This window comes from Cotesia glomerata, linkage group LG7, assembly GCF_020080835.1.
Source record: "Cotesia glomerata isolate CgM1 linkage group LG7, MPM_Cglom_v2.3, whole genome shotgun sequence".
NCBI classification, from domain to species: domain Eukaryota; kingdom Metazoa; phylum Arthropoda; class Insecta; order Hymenoptera; family Braconidae; genus Cotesia; species Cotesia glomerata.
The window spans coordinates 23,583,415-23,604,193 of record NC_058164.1 but is presented as its reverse complement, the minus strand read 5'-3'; the positions used below and the strand labels follow the sequence as shown (position 1 = coordinate 23,604,193).

Below are 20,779 nucleotides of genomic sequence, written 5' to 3'. Positions count from 1 at the left end.
GCAATTATGAATCCATTACTGGAGCACAAATGAGAGTTAGATCAAACAAATATCTAATTAACTTCATTTCGTTCTGAGAGACTCAATCAAATTACCTTATAAATTTCAATCAAAGATTTGTTTCTCCTTTCGCAACTGGATTTATAGTCACTTTGGACCTCTAACAAATCAAGAGAGTTTGTTTGGCTTCAAAATTTTCCAAAACAAAAAAGTTTTCTTTGTTACATATTTTCAACGTCGATTTCTAGCATTTTCAGACAGACTTTTACGCCCACTTAATTGATTGTTTTCAGTACTAATTAATGAGCAATCCATTACCGGGTTGCAAATGATAATTGCATCCAGCAAATACTACATTAGCGTGATCCAGTAATCGGATGAAATGCGATAACGTATTCACCGGGTTGCAAATTGGATTCAAATATATGTTTCTGGAATCCCATGTGGATTTATGGTTCCTGTGTATCCTAAGAAACACGGAAAAATTTGTTTGACCCCAAAGTTATGCCAAACAAAAAAGTTTTCTTTGTTACGTTTTCTTGTTTTTTATTTTAAACATAAACAAGTTTTTTTTTTATGACTTCTCAGTTCAAATTTAGGTTGTTAAAAAAATTTAAATTTTAAAATAATATCTAGTTTTTATATTGTATTTTAACTTAACCCGAGAAAAATATAAAATTTTTCGAAATTTCAAACTCTAAAGTTATAAATTTGATCAAATAGGGTAGAAGTACCGTTTGTGGCTATTGTACCGTTTATGGCCATTTATAGTTCAAATAAACGATAGAAATGAATTTATATTAATAAACCATTACAAATTCAATTTGTTTTAATAAAAATTTTTTAAAACTCAACAAAAATATGGTTATAATATTATAATTTTTTATAAATTAATTCAAATGTTAACTGGCCAAAAACGGTGCTAAGGTGGCCAAAACGGTACTTCTACCCGATATGTTTCTGGAATTCTATGTGGATTTATGGTTCCTGTGTATCCTAAGAAACACAGAAAAATTTGTTTGACCCTAAAGTTATCTCAAACAAGAAAGTTTTCTTTGTTACGTTTTCTTTCTTTTTATTTTGAACGCAAACAAGTTAAATTTTTTTAACCAATTGTTTCTATACTTGATTTTTTAGACACAAGTTACTCTGCCTACCACCCAGCACTGCATGGCGTGGGCGAGGATTCGTTTGTCCGACGGAAGCAGAGAAGAAACCGGACAACCTTCACGCTCCAGCAGCTGGAAGAGCTGGAGTCTGCGTTCGCCCAGACCCACTACCCAGACGTGTTCACACGTGAAGACCTGGCGATGAAGATAAACTTAACGGAGGCTCGTGTACAGGTTAGTTTAACTATTTATTATGATTTTAAATTATAAATCATGACGTCCCTAACCTTGCTGGTTGATCCTCTTGGGTAAACTGACACTAGAACTGACGGTAATCTTTTGATTAGAGGTGAGCTCCCGGTAATCTGACGGATTACTTTGGTTCCCCAACATGTTTTTTTTTTTTGTTTTAGATTAAGAAAGGATGTCACTATCCATGAACAAGATATACGGAAAAAAATTTTCTTTAAAATTTGCTGTTATTATTCAATTCATCAAAAGAATAGTTTTGAATACAAAATACAAAATATTTTTATTCAAGTTTTTTTATATCCAATATACATTTCTTAATACAAAAAAACTGGTATTTTTCGTTTGCTTACATCATTGAAAAGTTGTGCTGATTTATAATTTATTGAAAAATTACCTAGCTGTATTACAATTGACATCATAATTTGGATGGATCCTTGGGTACGAAAAAAAGTTGCTCGAATGGAATTTACGTAATTAAAAATTCAATTTTTTAGCGATTTAATTAATAATTAACTTAATTTTTTTTAATTGAATTATTATGATTAATTAAATTTTCTTAAATTTTATCTGTATTATTAAGAGATTAAGAAAAATTTGTTTCCAGGATAGTCATATGATAAAATCGGTTTTTTCAGTGAAATTTAGTGTCATTGCAAAGGTCTTGACTTGAATTTGTGCCTTTTAAAGGTTTCATTTCATTCTCACCGATAGTCAATTTATTATGATAAGTATTTAGGCTGCATTCGAAAATACTCTATTTCTAGATACATAATTAAGAAATAACCTTGTATCTTGTGAAATATTGACATTTTTAAAGATATAAGCTCATCCCGATGTTACACTCGTCGAGACCTTTCATTTGAGTACCCACATCAATTTTTCATATATTTTATATATTTATATATATGAATATATGAAAAATATATCAAAATGCATGTGGTTACTCAAATGAAAGCTCTTGATGAGTGTAACATTGGGATGAGCTTATATCTTTGAAAACGTCGATAGTTAAGAAAGTACAGTGCAATTTAATAAATATCTTGTAAAATATTGACATTTTTAAAGATATGAGCTCACCCTGACATTGCACTCATCGAGACCTTTCATTTGAGTACCCACATCAATTTTTCATATATTTTATATATTTATATATATAAATATGTGATAAATATAACAAAATGCATGTAGGTACTCAAATGATAGCTCTTGATGAGCGTAACATCGGGATGAGCTTATATCTTTAAAAACTTCAATATTTAAGAAAGTACAGTGCAATTTAACAAATATCTTGTGAACTGTTAACATTTTTAAAGATATAAGCTCATCCCGATGTTACACTCATCAAGACCTTTCATTTGAGTACCCACATCAATTTTTCATATATTTTATATATTTATATATATATATATATATATATATATATATATATATATATATATATATATATATATATATATATATATATATATGATAAATATATCAAAATGCATGTGGGTAGTCGAATGAAAGCTCTTGATGAGTATAACATGGAAATGAGCTTATATCTTTGAAAATGTCGATATTTAAGAAAGTAAAGTGCAATTTAACAAAGTTCATTATTTAATAAAGCAAAATTTTAATTTTTTATAGTTCACAAGTCACGGCAGTCACATAGTGACTGCAAGGTTGCTAGTTATAATTAATTTGATTTTTCTTAATATAATCATAATTGATAAATTAATAATTATTAATTTATCAATTATAATAAAAAAGATCCACAGTATTATAAACACATCATTTGCATCTGTGTCAAATGAGGTTAAGTCGGCCATATTTTTTTATTTTGGTATTTTGCTGAAGAAGAAACTGAGTTTTTTAAAAATCACTATACTTTTTAGTTTAGGAAAAAAACTTTGGAATTCTTTACACAGGAATACCAGTTTCTTTATTGGAGGGAAAAAAAACTCTTTTTTTAGTGTAGCGCAAAAAAATTAACTACTAAAAGAAAAATTTTCTAGATAAAATTTCTTACTATGCAGTTTAACGCCAAGTACGCGGTCAAACGCAAATTTAAAGCCGTTTGTATCAATGATAAAAATTTAAAAGCATAACCAAAAGAATAAAACACAATTAGTAGTTGTTAATAAAAGACGGCTTAATTTCTGGAGCTTTACCAGATTAGCATAACGCAGGTGCTTTTCGTAAGAGATTTATGCGCAGAGATTGGCAAAGTGTTGAAGAATATACACATAATACCGGTGGTTGCAGCAGAGAAGAGTAAGCGGGGCGAAAGAGGAGAAGAAGAACCAGAGTAAAGATTAAAAAAGTAAAAACGGGCTTGAGTATGACGCAATTACCGCGCAGACTCATTGTTTCATTAGCGGAGAACAAAGAGAATCTGAAATAATGAACAAATAGCCGCATTTATGCAGTACTTTTTACACTATATCTCAGTCTCAACGTAAGCGCGCCACTCTTATGATGTATATAATAGCTCACACAAGTCTCGGTCATTCTCTGTCTTCTGCACGCCAATTAGGGGCTCCTGGGAGGCCTGACGACTCACCAAGCACGTACACGCGTCAGTATAACGTCATCTACCCACACCTGACACTTAACTTCTTTCTCTAGCCCATTAACAATCATAAATTCATTTTCAGCGCAAAAAGTTATTTCTGTGCTTACCATATTTTTGTTTAGTTGTTATTAAACATGAGAATAGAAAAATTTTATGATATGGCCACATATAAACTGATCTGCCCTGAAAAAAAAAGTTTTTTTTTACCCAGGAAATTTTTCCCTCCAGTAAAGAAACTGGTGGAGAATTCCAAAGTTTTTTTCCTACACTAAAAAGTATAGTTTTTAAAAAACTCGGTTTCTTCCTCAGCAAAATAGCAAAATAAAAATATGGCCGACTTAAGCTTATTTGACACAGATGCAAATTATATGTTTATAATACTGCGGATCTTTTTTATTATAATTAATAAATTAATAATTATTAATTTATCAATTATAATTAAATTAAGAAAAATCAAATTAATTATAACTAGCAACCTTGCAGTCACTATGTGGCTGCCATGACTTGTGAAATAGAAAAAATAAAAATTTTGCTTAATTGAATGATGACTTTTGTTAAATTGCACTGTACTTTTTTAAATATTAACGTTTCCAAAGATATAAGCTCATCCCGATGTTATACTCATCTAGAGCTTTCATTTGAGTACCCACATGCATTTTGATATATTTTTCATATATTTATATATATCACGTGCCTAAAGGTAAAAGGGTTTATAACAATTTATGCGCCCTTTTACCTTTGCAAAGGTAAAAGGGCGCATATTTTTTTTTATTGACAATCGATTAGTAGACACATTCTGCGCTTAAAATTGAAAAAAAAATTATAAAAGTAAAAGGGCGTATGTCTTTAATTATACGCCCTTTTGCTTTTAAGAATTCGAAATTTTGGTGATCTAAAGGTGAAAGGGCGTATAATTTTTTTTTCGACCAGTTTACAAAAGAACATATTCGTAGTTTAAAAATGTGAAAAAAAAACTTTCTGCACTGATAGAAGGATTTCTTAACATTTAAGAATATTTCTTTGTATTTAAGAAATCATTTCTTAAACATCATTTCTTAGTATTTAAAAAATATTTCTTTGTATTTAAGAAATATTTCTTAAATATTAAGAAATATATATATTTTTTAAATATTTCTTAAATATTAAGAAATATTTTTTCGAAACCTATCGGTCCGAATCGATCCCAATTGTATCCAAAATCTAAGTTTCGACAAGCCCTTTCGAATGGCGCCGACCGCGATCGAATCAGTGGAGCCATTCAATAGTTATGAGAGGTTTACATACTTACATACATACACACACACACACACACACACACACACACACACACACACACACACACACACACACACACACACACACACACACACAAATACATACAGACATAGTGACACCCTCACAGGGATAGTCAGGGAAGCTTCCTGTGACCCTCAAACGTCGAGATCTGATGAAAACTCGATTTTTGTAAAACGGGGTAAAACCAATAACTTCCCGATTTTTAAAAATCTGAGATTTTCTTAGCGGGAAGTTAAAAATTAGTAAAACGGTTCACCCTAAAGGCTATTCTTTCCCGCTATTCTATCCCTGCAACTTCCCGCTAATTCCATACCTGGGAGCTTAAAATTGTACTTATGACGTTTTTGAGATTTTTGAGCTCAAAATATAATTTATGTGATATTTTGAGCTCGCTGAGCTCAAAGAAATAGTATTTCTATTTATTTGAGCTCTTCGAGCTCAAAAGTCTGATAGAAGTTTCATAGAACACTACTTTTGGAATTTTCAAACCGCAATAACTTTTGAATAGATCAACCGATTTTCACGCGGTTGGCGGCATTCGACGCAGTTTTATAATCCTCATCAAGAACTTTCAAATTTTTATTGATCGAACCAAAAATTTCGGAGTAATTTCAAAAAAACACTTTTTTTGGTTTTCTTTCGTTCACGATATCTCTCGAACGAATTAACCGATTTCGACCAGCTTGGTGGCGATCGACGTGGTTTTTTATTGTCTAGAGCTGATTAGTTTTTGGAATCGATCGGTAGAGCCGTTTAAAAGTTATCCAAAAAAAACCACATTTGAAAAAATTTTTTTTCTTAGTTTTTTTAAGATTTCTCAAAATCTACTGATCTGAATTGGTCCAAATTATACTCAAAATCTAAGTTTGGCCAAGCCCTTTCAAATGGCACTAACCACGATAAAATCGGATGAGCCGTTCAAAAGTTATAAGCGGTTCACATACTTTCACACACACACACACACACACACCGTGACAACCTCACGGGAGTAGTCAGGGAAGCTTCCTATGACCTTCAAACGTCGAGATCTGATGAAAACTCGATTTTTGCAAAACGGGGTGAAAACAATAACTTCCCGATTTTTGAAAATCTTCGATTTTCATAGCGGGAAGTTAAAAATTAAAATAATTATTAATTAAATCGTTGAAAAATTGAATTTTTAGTTACGTAAATCCCATTTGAGCAACTTTTTTCGTACCCAAGGATCCATTCAAATTATGATATCAATTGTAGTACAGCTAGGTAATTTTTCAATAAATTATAAATCAGCACAACTTTTCGATGTAAACAAACGAAAAATACCAATTTTTTATATTAAGAATCTTATATTGGATATAAAAAATCTTGGATAAAAATATTTTGTATTCTAGGTAGAAAAAAAACTTTTTCTTCAGTGCATAAAACGAAGAAGCCAAAATACAACAAATCCGAACCCCATTAATTCCGATAATTAAATCCCTAAAACAAAGAGCTCCGTCGAAGGAAAACTGTTTGTCTGAATTGCAGCGCTCACCCTAATAAAATAGACTTTAAAGATTACTTTTTGGGAAAATATCTTTAGTTGTTCGTTTTAAAGTAACAGACTACTGACATACACGAAAGGGATTAAATTTATATTGAAAAAAATAGAGCCAGAAAAAAAATAGAGGACTGAAGGATGCAGAGAGACTTTGAGTATTCTCACGGGAAACATGGCTTTGTTCCTGGCTATTACTCGCTCCCCGCGAACCCTTAGGATATTATTATATCTTCCGTCTGCTCCGACTCCCGACCCCCTCTGGCACCCTCTCTAGCAAGCAGAAGTACCAGCACCCAGTATCAGCTAGCATCCTTCTTCACTCTTTGGCTCCCTTGTTTCAAAACCTCCAACCACCAAACGTCTGCCTTCGCGTATTTATTTTATTAAACCATTTTCTCGAACAACCCCTCCCTCAGGTACGATCAAAAAGTTCCAAAGCCACCTCGACGGGCTGCTCATTCCGCCGTTAAATCCCCAAAATATGGAAGCAAAAGTAGATTTTTATCAACACAACATCATGTTAAATTAATTCCTGGATACTCCCACGGTATCATTATGTTAACGCCCAAAGTAATTCGAAAAGGTGTGTAATTTATTTTTCCATCCACCTACGTTACTTTTTTTTTTTTTTTTTTTTCAACAGCTGGTATTATGTCAAGTTAGACTCGTTAGCAAGATCCAGACTCTTTTAGAACAACACTCAGGACCCAGTGGTCTTGGGTGCTGGTTCATGGCTCGTTGAACATGCACCGGCGTCCCATCAGCCTTCCAACTCTTGCTACCTGTCCCAATTATCACTTACAACTTCAATAGATGGTTACTTTGTCACTCTGAAAAATTCAAACCTTGCACTAACGAAAAATTAACTTAATTTAAGAATAATAATATTGAAACCAGCAACCTTGCAGTCACTATGTGACTGATAAATAAATAAAATTTTGCTTTATTAAATTATGACTTCGTTATTAAGGAGAGAGTGCCCTTGGCACGTAACCGAGAGATCTGGGTTCGATTCCCAGTCTGGGCTGTCTGATTATTTTTTCAATTACGGAAAAATTCCCACTGAGTAGGTCCCCCCCCCCTTTCCTCTATCCGTTCTTTCCCAACTCCCTTAAAAATTTGCTTTGATATGGCTTATAGGTGATAACGGGTTAGAAGAATTATAATAAAATCACGGTTGATAAAATTAATAAAAGTTTAAAATATAAAAGCGCCTAGAAAATGGAAACAGAAGTACTACAGTTTCTATCGTAGTATGGAGTTTAAAGGGAGGAGGTAGCGTAGTATTGACAACTACTGAGAGTTAAGTGTATACTGAGAGAAAGTAAGTGGAGAATGACCCGGTAGCTTAACTGGTAAAGCATCCTGACATGTAATCGGGGAGATCCAGGTTCGATTCCTGGCTTGGTTAATTTTTCATGGATTTTTCAAAGTTGCCCTTTATTCTCAGTAGCTTTCCATCGTTAATACTTAACATATAGTCGAACAGATACTAGCATTCACCAGCTAACTAGTGTTCAAGTTCGATGGTTGCCCATCGACCTAACTATCCGAAGACGAATTGTCTCAAATTGTTAGTGAAGATGGAAATTTCCATCCACTTGAAATTAGATTTATACTAGCATGAAAATGACCGAATAGGTGATAACGGGTTAGAAGAGTTATTAAGGAGGTTCGAGCGAATCTAATGTAAAAAATAATTTCCAACTTTGAGCTTTGAAATTAAGTATACGTATAAATAAATACGTCATTTATCTAATCCCAAAATTTAAAAAAGATTCACCGTTTAGTTACTTAGATATTAAATTTTAAAAATCACATATTTTATCTCCTTACACACGGCTCTTATGGCGGACAAAATTTTGTCGAGACTTTAATTATTTTTTTCAATATTAACCTTCCAACTTTAACGGATAAGAAACTATATACAAGAAACTTGGATTATTGCAAAATATAAAAACAATTTAATAATAATACATTACCGATATAATTTTTGAAATATTTAAAGTCAAATTTTATGTTTGTAACTCGTTTATCGTCAGCCATTTATTCGAATAAAGATTTGACAACATCGCGTCAACAGCTGAGAAAAAAGAAAAGGATAGAAACATAGTTACAGAGAAAGAAATGTTTAACTCACACACTCATTCACGTCTCTGTTATGGGTATAATCAAGCGCGCTATTGCCAAATCTGTTTATTTATTCCGGCAAGTAATAAATACCAAAGTCATTTTATTACTTTACGTTATTGATTAAGTAAAAATCATCAATTATTAAATTGTTTAAATTATTTTAAATTAACCCGTGAAAAAATATTCTGATCAGGCTTGATATGAGCTGATCAGGCCATATAAAAATTTTTGATATGCTCATATCTGGCCTGATATGATCTGATATGTCCATATTTAATTTTTTATAAGTCTTGATATGGCCTGATATGAAAATTGGCCATATCAGGCCTGATCAAGCCTTATCAGTTTAATATATCTATATCAGACTTGATATAGCTTGATATGCTCATATCTAATTTTACATTATTTTTTAATAAGTCCTGATATGTCCTGATATAGCCTTACAAAGTTATATATACTTTGATAAACTTGAAAAAAAATCCCTGATCAGGGTTGATATAACTTGATATGGATTCATATAGTCTGGTATACTCATACCCTTACCAGCACATAAGTAGTCTTATGTACTCATATAAAGGCATACCCGAGTTAAAAAAAAAACTATATATCATTATATATAATTCATATCTAATTATATAGAAGTATATGTAATTCATTTATAATTATATAGATGTATATATAATTCATATACAATTATATATGAATCATATAGAATTCTATATAATTTTTTTTACTCCAGTGGGTATTTTGTGATTACCATAAAACATTCTCTTTTTCTATCTAAGAGTCTGTTACTCCAATGATTAACAATCTTTTAATATATAGTATTTTTCGGATGAAATAATAGGAACTTAAAAAAAAGTTTAATTTCACAAAAATTATTAGTTTTGTCAAGTTCAAAAATTGTTAGCCAGGCCTTCCAGCAATATATAGTTCCATATACTAAACAAATAATTCCATCAAAATTTAAGCTTTCAATTCTGATTTTACCTCGATTATTTTTTTAATTTCAAAGAAATTATAAATTCTAAAGCAACGAAGTACCTTAACAATGTATCGTAGAATCATTTTTGCGATTTCATGTATACATAGATAATTTTATAAATCTACATATAGATACCATTATTATATATAAATATTGACAGTTAATAATTAATAAATTAGATAAAAAATTTTGTTCACTACGAATCGATCAAGTATACGATTTGCATTACTTGTAATTATAATAAAATCTGTTCTCCAAGCAAGTCTCTTAGGTAAACAGGTAGTGAATTAGTCTTTCAAGCGGTAGGTCTACGGTTCGATTCCCACTCGGGCCGATTTTGTTTTTCCTATGGAAATAATTATACATAATTATATAGGGCCATTTTTCATTTTTAATTATGTAATATAATGATATATAATTTTTTTTACCCGGGCGGGTACATAGTCTGATATACTCATATCAAGGCATATATAGTCTGATATGGCCAATTTCCATATCAGGCTTGATATGGACGGGTTATATCAGGCCTGATATAGTCTGATCAGAAAATTTTTTCACGGGAAAATAAAGAATTTTGACGAATATTGGGAAAACTAAAATTAAAAAAAAATTGTAACACTATTTTGACTCATTAGTTATGCTCGAACTTCCTTAACTACACTAAAAAATGATTTATAGGCCATTTAAGAGCATTTATAGAATAATTTAGTTCTATTTAATAAGATTCAGTAATAGCTACTAAATGATTTAGTAACAAACCTTTAATTACCAAATATTTAGTAATAGTTACTAAATCATTTATTAAAGCCCATTTATCTCTACCAAACAAATATTTAGTAGTATTTAACAAATGATTTATTGCTAATCAATAAATCGTTTATTGGTATTGAAGAAATTAATTTTTGAACTAATTTTAGCGTTGACCTAACTTTTTAACTCAAAATAAATCAAAATAATTAAAATATATAATTTTAAGTAAAAATATAAGACATGATAAGGAAAGAATCATTAAATTATACTTTTTTATTTGAGACATTTATAAAATTTAAAATTAAACAAGTTTTTAACACATCAATAATAGACAAATTGAAAAATTTAAACTAAACTCCACTGAGAAATGACATATAAGCCATTTGGGAGTATGTGTGTTTTCAAAGGGAAGATAAATCTCCCAAAATCGAGCTGAATGAAATAATTTAAGTTAGTGAATAGGTTATATATCACATTGGAATTAAAGCGTAGCCATCTACCGATAATATTTACCAATTAAATATTTAGTACTTACTACTAAATATTATTTGATAGAAACAAATATTGATTTTGATATTCTAAGACTTTGTTTATTTTTATATAATTTATTTAGAATAAAAAAATGATTTATTAAACTGTAACAAATAATATTGATGGGTAAAAAATATTTTTTTTCTCCCAAATAAATGACTAAAAATTTTGTTACTAAATCCTTCTATCAGTGTATCCAATAGTTATAATTTATTGAATTAAAAGGCCTGAATATTTAAAAATTTTTAAATAAAAAGTTATTTTTTTTCTGGATATATTTTTCCGAAATTATGCATTTTTCTTCTTAATAAACGACTAATTGATTCTTTTAACAGGTTTGGTTCCAAAACCGGCGAGCAAAATGGCGTAAGAGTGAAAGGCTGAAAGAAGAGCAGCGAAAGCGTGACGGAGTGCTGCCCCCTGGCGGCGGAACTGGAGCGAGTGGCGGAGGAGCGACGCCAGAAGCGGGTCTGCCGCCATCTTCCTCTAGCGGGCAAAGTCCGACGAGTCCTCACGGGGACCCGATGGAAACGAACGACGAGGAACCTGGACAAGACTGTGGTGGAGGCTCTCGAAGTCCCAGTACGACTTCTGCCTCAGTTAGCCCGCGACCGCAGCAGTCTCAGAGCCAGCCTTCACTCGGTAGTTCAGCGACGCCACCGACGACGCCGATGAGGGCGCCACTCTCTAGTTCCGTCAGCGGGTCTCTGGTCCCACCCACGGAAAGGTAAATCCGAGCTTGTTTCTGTTTTTTACCTCAATCTTGACTCCGCTCTCAAATGAATGGCCGTGATAAACAAGCGGCATCGTAAATCGGTCGAGAATTTAGTCGCGACTGAATTCTCAGCTCGTAAAATGGCGCTCGCAGCTGGAGGTCCTGGACCCCGACTGCGAGGTGAGCTTTTAGCGTTCGTATTTACGTCTTTAGGAAATATCACTGAGATTACAAACTACCCTAGCGATATGTGTCCGAGCCAGTGGAACCGGAAGCTAGATACGCGCCATTAAGCTCCAGACCTTATCTGTCCCTTCTTCTTTACGTAGTTCCGCTCAGCGCCTTTTCTCCCTTCCCTGCTTTTCAAGAGACTTTAGTCTTCTTTGTCTAACAGTTTACCCTAGATTCTCACCCCCTCTTCAAGCTCCTGTGATGCGATACTATCCTGATGAGATTAATTGCAATGGTTATTTTAGAAATTTCGGTAGTCAGAGGCGTGAGAAAATTAATATTTTTTATATCACTTTTTTGGCATTAATTAAATTAGTTTTATAAAATTAATAATGTTGTTATGTTATGTTTTTTTTTTTTTTGACTCGAACAAGATTTAAAAGAAAATATTTATTAAAAACAAATACAGCTTCAAGATGATCATCATAACTCTTTATTAATTCGTTAAAAATTAATCAAACAAAAAAAATTTGTAGTTCAATAGTAAATCTAGTACGAAGATCGAAGCTTTCTTCTTTGTTTTAAAAACCTAGAAAATGACAATGTCTAATAGTTGACATACGAATTTTTTAGCAAAAAAAGCGGAAGTTTATTATTAAAATATCGAAATTGACCAAACTAATAAAAAAAACTATCTTTATTCAAGAGAAACTATCCTTATTTAAGAAAAATATTCTTAATCCAAGAAAATTAATTTGAAGAGAACTAGTTGCATTACTTCAAGAAATTCTTGTCTTGAATTCATATTTCTTGGATTGAGAGGTCTAATCTTTCCGATAGATAACATTTTTATTTGGTTCAAGACTATATGATCTTCGATCGATACAAGTGAATTCTTTATTCAAAAACGATTCTCTTCAATAAAGAATAATTTTATTTCATTTCAAGAATTATTGATTGTTGATTCGAGAACAAATTTTTTTATTTATAATGTTACAAGTTTAAGTCAGAAAAAACTTTGACGTAAAAAAATTTGTATTTCTCTATAAACCGAAAAATATTTATTAATACAGAGAATAGCAAAAATACAAAAATTTATATGCTTAAAACAAGTAAAATAATATATTAATTCAAGAGTCGCGCCATACTTAGAACAAGTCGGTAATATCTTGAACCAATGTTACCGTCTATTTTAATCCAAGAGTTGTTTCGGCTACATGACAATCATGTTGCGGTAGCATGAGAAAAATCATGTGCCAGCAACATGATTTTTATGTAGCCTTAATAGCACAAAATTAAGCTGCAGCAACTAAATATTTATGCTTCAGAAATATTACTTATTATAAAGTAACCTGGTTTTTTAGGATTTATAATATTGTAGATGAAAATAAAAGTAAATTATCGATTTATACAATTTGTGAACAATATCTTTGTTTATTCAAATTATATACAATTTTTATTGCCAATAGTTTTAGTTTGTGATAAAAGTAATTAAATTATTATGAATTGTTATTATTTTCAAATTCAGTGTCTTGTTGCAATATAATTCAAGCCTTTTTTTTATCAATAGACAAGGTGCAATTGGAGGTAAAAGATTAAGAGACACGAATCCGGTAAGGTTCCTTACACAATTAGCGTGACTATTGCATACCTTAAGCGCGAAGCGCGTAGGTATGCTCTACTCTCGCCTAAAAATCGTGATTTCGATTAAAACGTGATTTTCATAATTTAAACGAAAAAAATTATGGATAAAAAGCATATTAAAATAAATAATAGTAACTACAGAACACGTTAAAAAAATTTTCTTATCGATTAAATAAGATTTCTCAGAAAAAACTCGTTTTTCTGATGAATTAAATGAATGAGAGCGTGGTATTCACGGGAGCCATGGGCTTGATAACACCACAACTTTGTCAAAAATCACTTTCACGATTTAATTTTTTTTTTGTTTTATTCCTGAGGAAGTTTATCAAAACCCTTGTGAAAATTGCGTGTCAAAATAATTCCGTTTCGATACAGTTAATTTTTTTCGATTGTCAGTTCGGTGACTTTTTCTGCGATTTCGGCAGCCATATATATTATTTTTCATAAACAGAATTGAAATAACTATAAACAAGCAGAAACTATACATACATGATGGTATAATTACTAACTGTTTTATCATCTGTTAAAATTTTTCTTTAGTTCGACCTACAGAGGGGATAATACTACTCGCGGGAAAATTTAAATTGAAAACGAATAATTTTTGTTATGATCTAAATAATTTATGTATGACATGAGCGCTTAAGGCATGCTCATTTGGATTTTCCAAACTTTTTATTTTTACATTCCATGCATGATAATGACGATCAAATGCTAGCGGTGTTATACCATACATGATAAGAAAAACACCGTTCGCTATTGCATAAATTTTGTAAATTTTTCCAAACTGCTATTAAGGCTACATGAAAATCATGTTGCTGCCACATGATTTTTCTCATGCTACCGCAACATGATTGTAATGTAGCCGAAAAATGACAAATCATGTGGCTGCAACATGATTTCATCATGTTTATTTACCAAGACTGCATCATGTTGCATTTACTATTTATTTTTTTCCGTGTGGACGAAGTTGTATATATCTTATTTGAAAACAACCAAGTTTCTTAATTCAAGAATCGATTTCTTAAGTTAAGAGAATTGAATTACTTAAAGCAACACGCATAAAAATGATTTTGTTGAAATAACAAAAGACGGGATAACTGAAAAATATGTTCTGGTAACAAATGAGTTTAGTTATAGTAACAAATCCATTAATCGCATTAACAAAATGTTTCAAGTTGTACTAACAAACCAGTCTGTTAAATCACCGAATCAATTTGTTGTCCTAACGAAATCATTTTATTGCAATAACAAAACTAATTTGTTGCTAAAATATTTTCCAAATCAGATATCACTGATTATAGCATATTTTTAAATTACGGATTCTTATAAAATTTAATGTAACATTTAATGTAAATTTATTTGTTATTTTAATAGAATAATTTTGCTGTTTCAACAAAAAAATTTGTTATACTAACTAAATTATTTTGTCGAATCTACTTAAAGATTTTGCTATAGTAACCAAATTGTTTTGTTGTTATAACATATCAATAACTTGCTACAACCTAAATTTTGTTATTTTAACATATAATTTGTTATCCCTATGTTAACAAATGCATTTGTTACTAGAACATATCTTAGGTTATTTTAACAAAATTTTTTTCTGCGTGAAGAATTACATTTTTAAGAAAAAATTTTTCTTGAATCAATTTATTTTTTCTATCAGTACATATTTTTTAGATCATATAAAAATGTTTACTTGTAATTTCTCTCCGTTGAGTTATCTGTTCTTGAACACGAATCGCAAACTACAACCGCAAGTTCACACAAACAAATATCATATTTGAGGATCAATTTTCTCTGTAGGTGTTAGATCCATAAAGTTTACGAGAAACATAACCAACTAATTCCCCAAACGTACACACTGCACGGGATTCTGCGCAACTAATTGCCGTTAATTATCGCGCTTACTCCAACCAACCTTTCGTCTAATCACAACCGTCTTCTCACTTTCCAAACTATCTTCGATATTAATATTCAATATTCGATAGCCAACGTTTCCTCCGACCTGACCACTTGCTGGTTCAGTAGTAGAATAATCAAGCAGTTTGGCTCTTCGACATTTCTTTGACTTAGAACCTATATTTAATATACTTGGAGGGAAAAATTTAACTCGATTATAATTCAAAAATTATTTTCTTAGTCTTACAAAGACATTGAAATTTTTTTTTTGCCCTCTGGGCGGAAAGTGGCAACTTTGGTCTCACTGCGCTAAACAAAGTTGCCGCTTTCCTCCTTCCTCGGACAAAAAAATATTATACAGCCCTTGGAATGTAAAAAAAAAAACCTCAGACACATGTTTGTTGACCTCGGCTTCGCCTCGGCCAACAATTACATGTGATCTGAGGCTTTTCTTATTTTCCTTCCCAAGGGGTGTAATATACTATTATCTCTTAAGAGTAAAAAAATAAAGAGTTTAACCATAAACTGGCTTGATAACGCTAACGTCTCTGGATTCTAAAATTGGATAATTCAAAACCGGCATGTTGTCGTAATATTTTACAGCGAACTTATAATCCAGTAAAGCTGTTAAGTTTTTCCTTGGCTTGGAAGGGTGAGGATGAGGATGAAGATTTTAAAGGAAAATGCGAATGCGGGCGTGCATGTACTGGTGTAGGATAAAAAAGCTGTAGCAAAAGCAGAAGATACCTAACGGGGTAAGAAATGGTATGCGTGTATGTGTGTATGTGTGTGGAGGGAACGTCTTGGGAGCAAGGTAAGGAGCGGGTTCGTGCTCGAGAAATTCAGAGCTTACCCTCCCGGGTCCGGGTACCAAGGAGCTTCTGGAGTGGTATAGAGCTAGCTTGAATAAATGATGAAGATATATTTACGGCGAACTGTTTTTAATAAATTACAGATACGAAGACCAACTACGTCTCGGTGTTATCGTATTTTTCTTTTCCTCTTTTACTTATTTTGTTTTTGCTGTTTCCAATACTTCTCAAAGCTCCTCGTCTTTATCTTTAAATTTATAAATAAATATCGCTGAGTTTTACTTTTTACGGTGGCGCTTTGTTTCCAAAAGCAACCCGATTCTAAGTTGCCAAATGCTAATGTAGGCTTCAATATTTAAAGGAGAGATTCACGACGAATTTTCAACACTTGTATTTATATTATTATTATTATTATTATTATTATTATTATTATTATTATTATTATTATTATTATTGTTATCATTTAGAATGTTAAGAATAGTGGTCGAAACTTTAATCTACTTGAGGGATCTAGTAGACTTCAATTTATGAATTAAAGGTTTAAATAGGTGCAGATAGAATTTTAGAGAAGTCGACTGAAAACATTACAATACATGTATATTTTTGTTCAAGGATATTTAAGCTAAAATTTATAAATATTTGATAGATTATTAATGCTAACTAACAACCTTGCAGTCACTACGTAACTGCCGTGACTTGTGAACTAAAACAAATTAAAATTTTGCTTTGTTAAATAACGACTTTTGTTAAATTGCGGTGTAATTTCTTAAATATTGACGTTTTTAAAGATATAAGTTCATCCCGATGTTACACTCATCAAGAGCTTTCATTTAAGTACCCACATGAAATTTGATATATTTTTTATATATATTCATATATGTAAACATTTAAAATATATGAAAAATGGATGTGGGTACTCAAATGAAAGGTCTCGATGAGTGTAATATCGAGATGAGCTTATATCTTTAAAAATGTCAATAGTTCACACGATATTAGTTAAATTGAACTGTACTTTCTTAACTATCAACATTTTTAAAGATATAAACTCATCCCAATGTTACACTCATCAAGAGCTTTCATTTGAGTACCCACATGCATTTTTATATATTTTTCATATATTCATATATATAAACATATAAAATATATGAAAAATGGATGTGGGTACTCAAATGAAAGGTCTCGATGAGTGTAACATCGGGATGAGCTTATATCTTTAAAAATGTCAATAGTTCACAAGATATTTGTTAAATTGCACTGTTACTTTGGTTAACTATTGACGTTTCTAAAGATATAAGCTCATTCCAATGTTACACTCATCAAGAGCTTTCATTTAAGTACCCACATGAAATTTGATATATTTTTTATATATTCATATCTATACTAATAAATGGAGAGCCGATTTTTTTGTCCGGTTATACTGCGAAAACTACTGAACCGATCGGAATAATACTAATACCATAAGATGCAGCGTGTTTCGGAGAAGGTTTTAGTATATGATATGGTGGTGATTACTTATCCGGAACCTATATTTTTTTTTTGACTTAGAAATAATGAATTTTTATTGTAACTAAATTTATTTTATTCGATTGTCATTTGTTTAAAATAAATTTTTTAATTCTATTGGTTATGTTTATATACTATGCAGATTTCTTCACTTATGAGACCTGCAATTTCTTTAACTAAAACTTTCAATGCTCATTACAAATTTTTTTTTTCATATCAATTATCATTCATTTTTGTAAGAAAGACACTTGAATGTTATAATGATTGCACATTGAAAGTTACAATGAATATTAGCTAAAACAATGACATGGATAAAAGGTGCATGCCAATTCAACAGAATTTGGAATCTGTGCAAGTCAAAACAATACTCTAATTAAATTTCAAGTCTAAATCTAAAAATACAATTCTATAAAGCGCACAGCAAAACGGGCGAGTAACAGCTAGTACATAAATATATAAAATATATGAAAAATTGATGTGAGTACTTAAATGAAAGGTCTTGATAAGTGTAATGTCGGGTTAAGCTTATATCTTTAAGAATGTGAATAGTTCACAAGATATTTGCTAAATTGCACTGTACTTTCTTAACTATGGACGTTTTTAAAGATATAAACTCATCCCGATATTACACTCATCAAGAGCTTTCATTTGAGTACCCACATGTATTTTCATATATTTTTCATATATTCAAATTCATATATACAAATATATAAAATATATAAAAAATTGATTTGGGTACTCAAATAAAAGGTCTCGATGAGTGTAATGTCGGGGTGAGCTCATATCTTTAAAAATGTCAATAGTTGAAAAGATATTTGTTAAATTGCACTGTACTTTCTTAAATATTGACGTTTTTAAAGATCTAAGCTCATCCCGATATTACACTCATCAAGAGCTTTCATTTGAGTACCCACATGCATTTTGATATATTTTTCATATATTCATATATATAAATATATAAATATATACAATATATGAAAAATTGATGTATGTATTCAAGTGAAAGGTCTTGATGAGTGTAACATCAGAATAAGCTTATATCTTTAAAAATGTCACTATTTCACAAGATAAAAGGTCATTCCTTAATTATTGACATTTCTGAAGATATAAACTCATTTCAATATTACATTCATTAAGGCCTTTCATTTAAGTACCCACATGGCATTTTTTATATATTTCATATATATGGTATTTGTGAAATATATAAAATATATGAAAAATTTATGTGGGTACTCAAATGAAAAGTCTTGATGAGTGTAACATCGGGATGAGCTTATATCTTCAAAAATGTCAATATTTCACAAGATAAAAGGTCATTCTTTAATTATTGTCATTTTTTAAGATATAAACTCATTTCAATGTTACTTTCATCGAATCCTTTCATTTAAGTACCCACATGGCATTTTTTATTTATTTTATATATATATGGTATTTGTGAAATATATAAATATATAAAATATATGAATAATTGATGTGGGTACTCAAATAAAAGGTCTCGATAAGTGTAACATCGTGATGAGCTTATATCTTTAAAAATATTTCACAAGATAAAAAGTTATTTCTTAATTATCTATCTAAAGATAGTTTGAGAGCATTTTCAAATGCAGCCTAAATACTTATCATAATAAATTGAATATTGGTGCCTTGAAAAGGCACAAATTCAAGTCAAGATCTTTGCAATGACACTGAATTTCACTAAAAAAAACCGATTTTATCATATGACTCTCCTGAAAACAAATTTTTTACTCTCTTAATAATATAGATTATACAAATTACAATTGTATTTCCAGCTCTACCGCAGGATTCAGGCCCCTGGAGCCTCCAACATCTCTATTCTTCTCCCCGCACCTGGCGGCCCAATTCTCGCCGCCTTTATTCGGAAGCAGCAAAATAATCGGCTCGACGGCATCGACATCCTTGACATCAGCGACCCCGTCTCTGTGGACCACCAGCGACCATCGTCCCAGCAGCCTCCAAGAAATGCTGTCCTGGACAACGCCATCAGGCTGGCCCGGGTCTCTCTGTGGTTGCTGTAAGCCCGGGTCCGGTGATCTTCATCGGAGCAGCAGTTTAGCAGAATTGCGGCGAAAAGCCCAAGAACACAGCACAGCAACGGCTTTGTTAGGAGGATTGGCCGGGTTTCCCGGAGGGCTGCCGCTGCCTCTTCACTTGCCTCTTCTTCCGCCGCTCCTGGGACTGTCAAGACGACCTGATCATCATCATCATCACTTGTCGAGCGTCGTTCATCAAATCCAGCCTGCTACCAAAGAAGATCCTTAGAATCCAGAACTGAATTGGTCGTTTTTAATTTTGGTAATTAAGATCGTCATTCATGATGATGGTGGTGATTATGATGATGATGATTGTTAAGAGGGTGAAAAATCAGGACCAAATGCCTGTGCCTGATGATGTACTATGTACTAGGACTATAATTTACTAGGACTCTAGTGTTAGTAGAAGTGAGATTGAATCTGTCTGACGTCTAAAATGTTGTCAAGTTGATATATTAATAATTATTTAGATAAATATGTAGAAAGATGGATGTTTTTTTCAATGAAATCAAAGAATGAACCGTTTTTAATGTTAGACTACTCAATTTATCCCGTTTATTTTGTAAATATGGCATTTAAAATTTTTCTACGGTTTCTTTAGTTTTTTTTTATCGATATACTTGATTAAATAATTAATTATTCATAATTTATTGAATTTTTGAAATTTGGATGATAAGAAGTTCATTTTTTATCAAAATTAAAAATTTTCAAAATTTTTTATTTGGTTTTTTTATTAATACTCTTGAATAAATTATTAATTATTCATAATTTATTGAATTTTGGAAATTTGAATGATAAAAAGTTAATTTTTTATCAAAATTAAAAATTTTCAAAATTTTTTATTTGGTTTTT

The 20,779-nt window shown here is 31.2% G+C and overlaps 1 protein-coding gene across 1 annotated transcript in view; it reads left to right on the top strand.

The window, feature by feature from the left end:
• Window positions 1-20,539, top strand: part of LOC123268986 (homeobox protein orthopedia) — a 71,406-nt gene extending 50,867 nt beyond the window's left edge. The window contains exons 3-5 of the mRNA XM_044734459.1: window positions 1,138-1,343; window positions 11,468-11,859; window positions 19,667-20,539. Coding sequence (XP_044590394.1) covers window positions 1,138-1,343; window positions 11,468-11,859; window positions 19,667-20,156 — 1,088 coding nt within the window. The 3' untranslated portion in view covers window positions 20,157-20,539. The remainder of the gene's footprint in view (window positions 1-1,137; window positions 1,344-11,467; window positions 11,860-19,666) is intronic.
• Window positions 20,540-20,779: the final 240 nt, after the last annotated feature.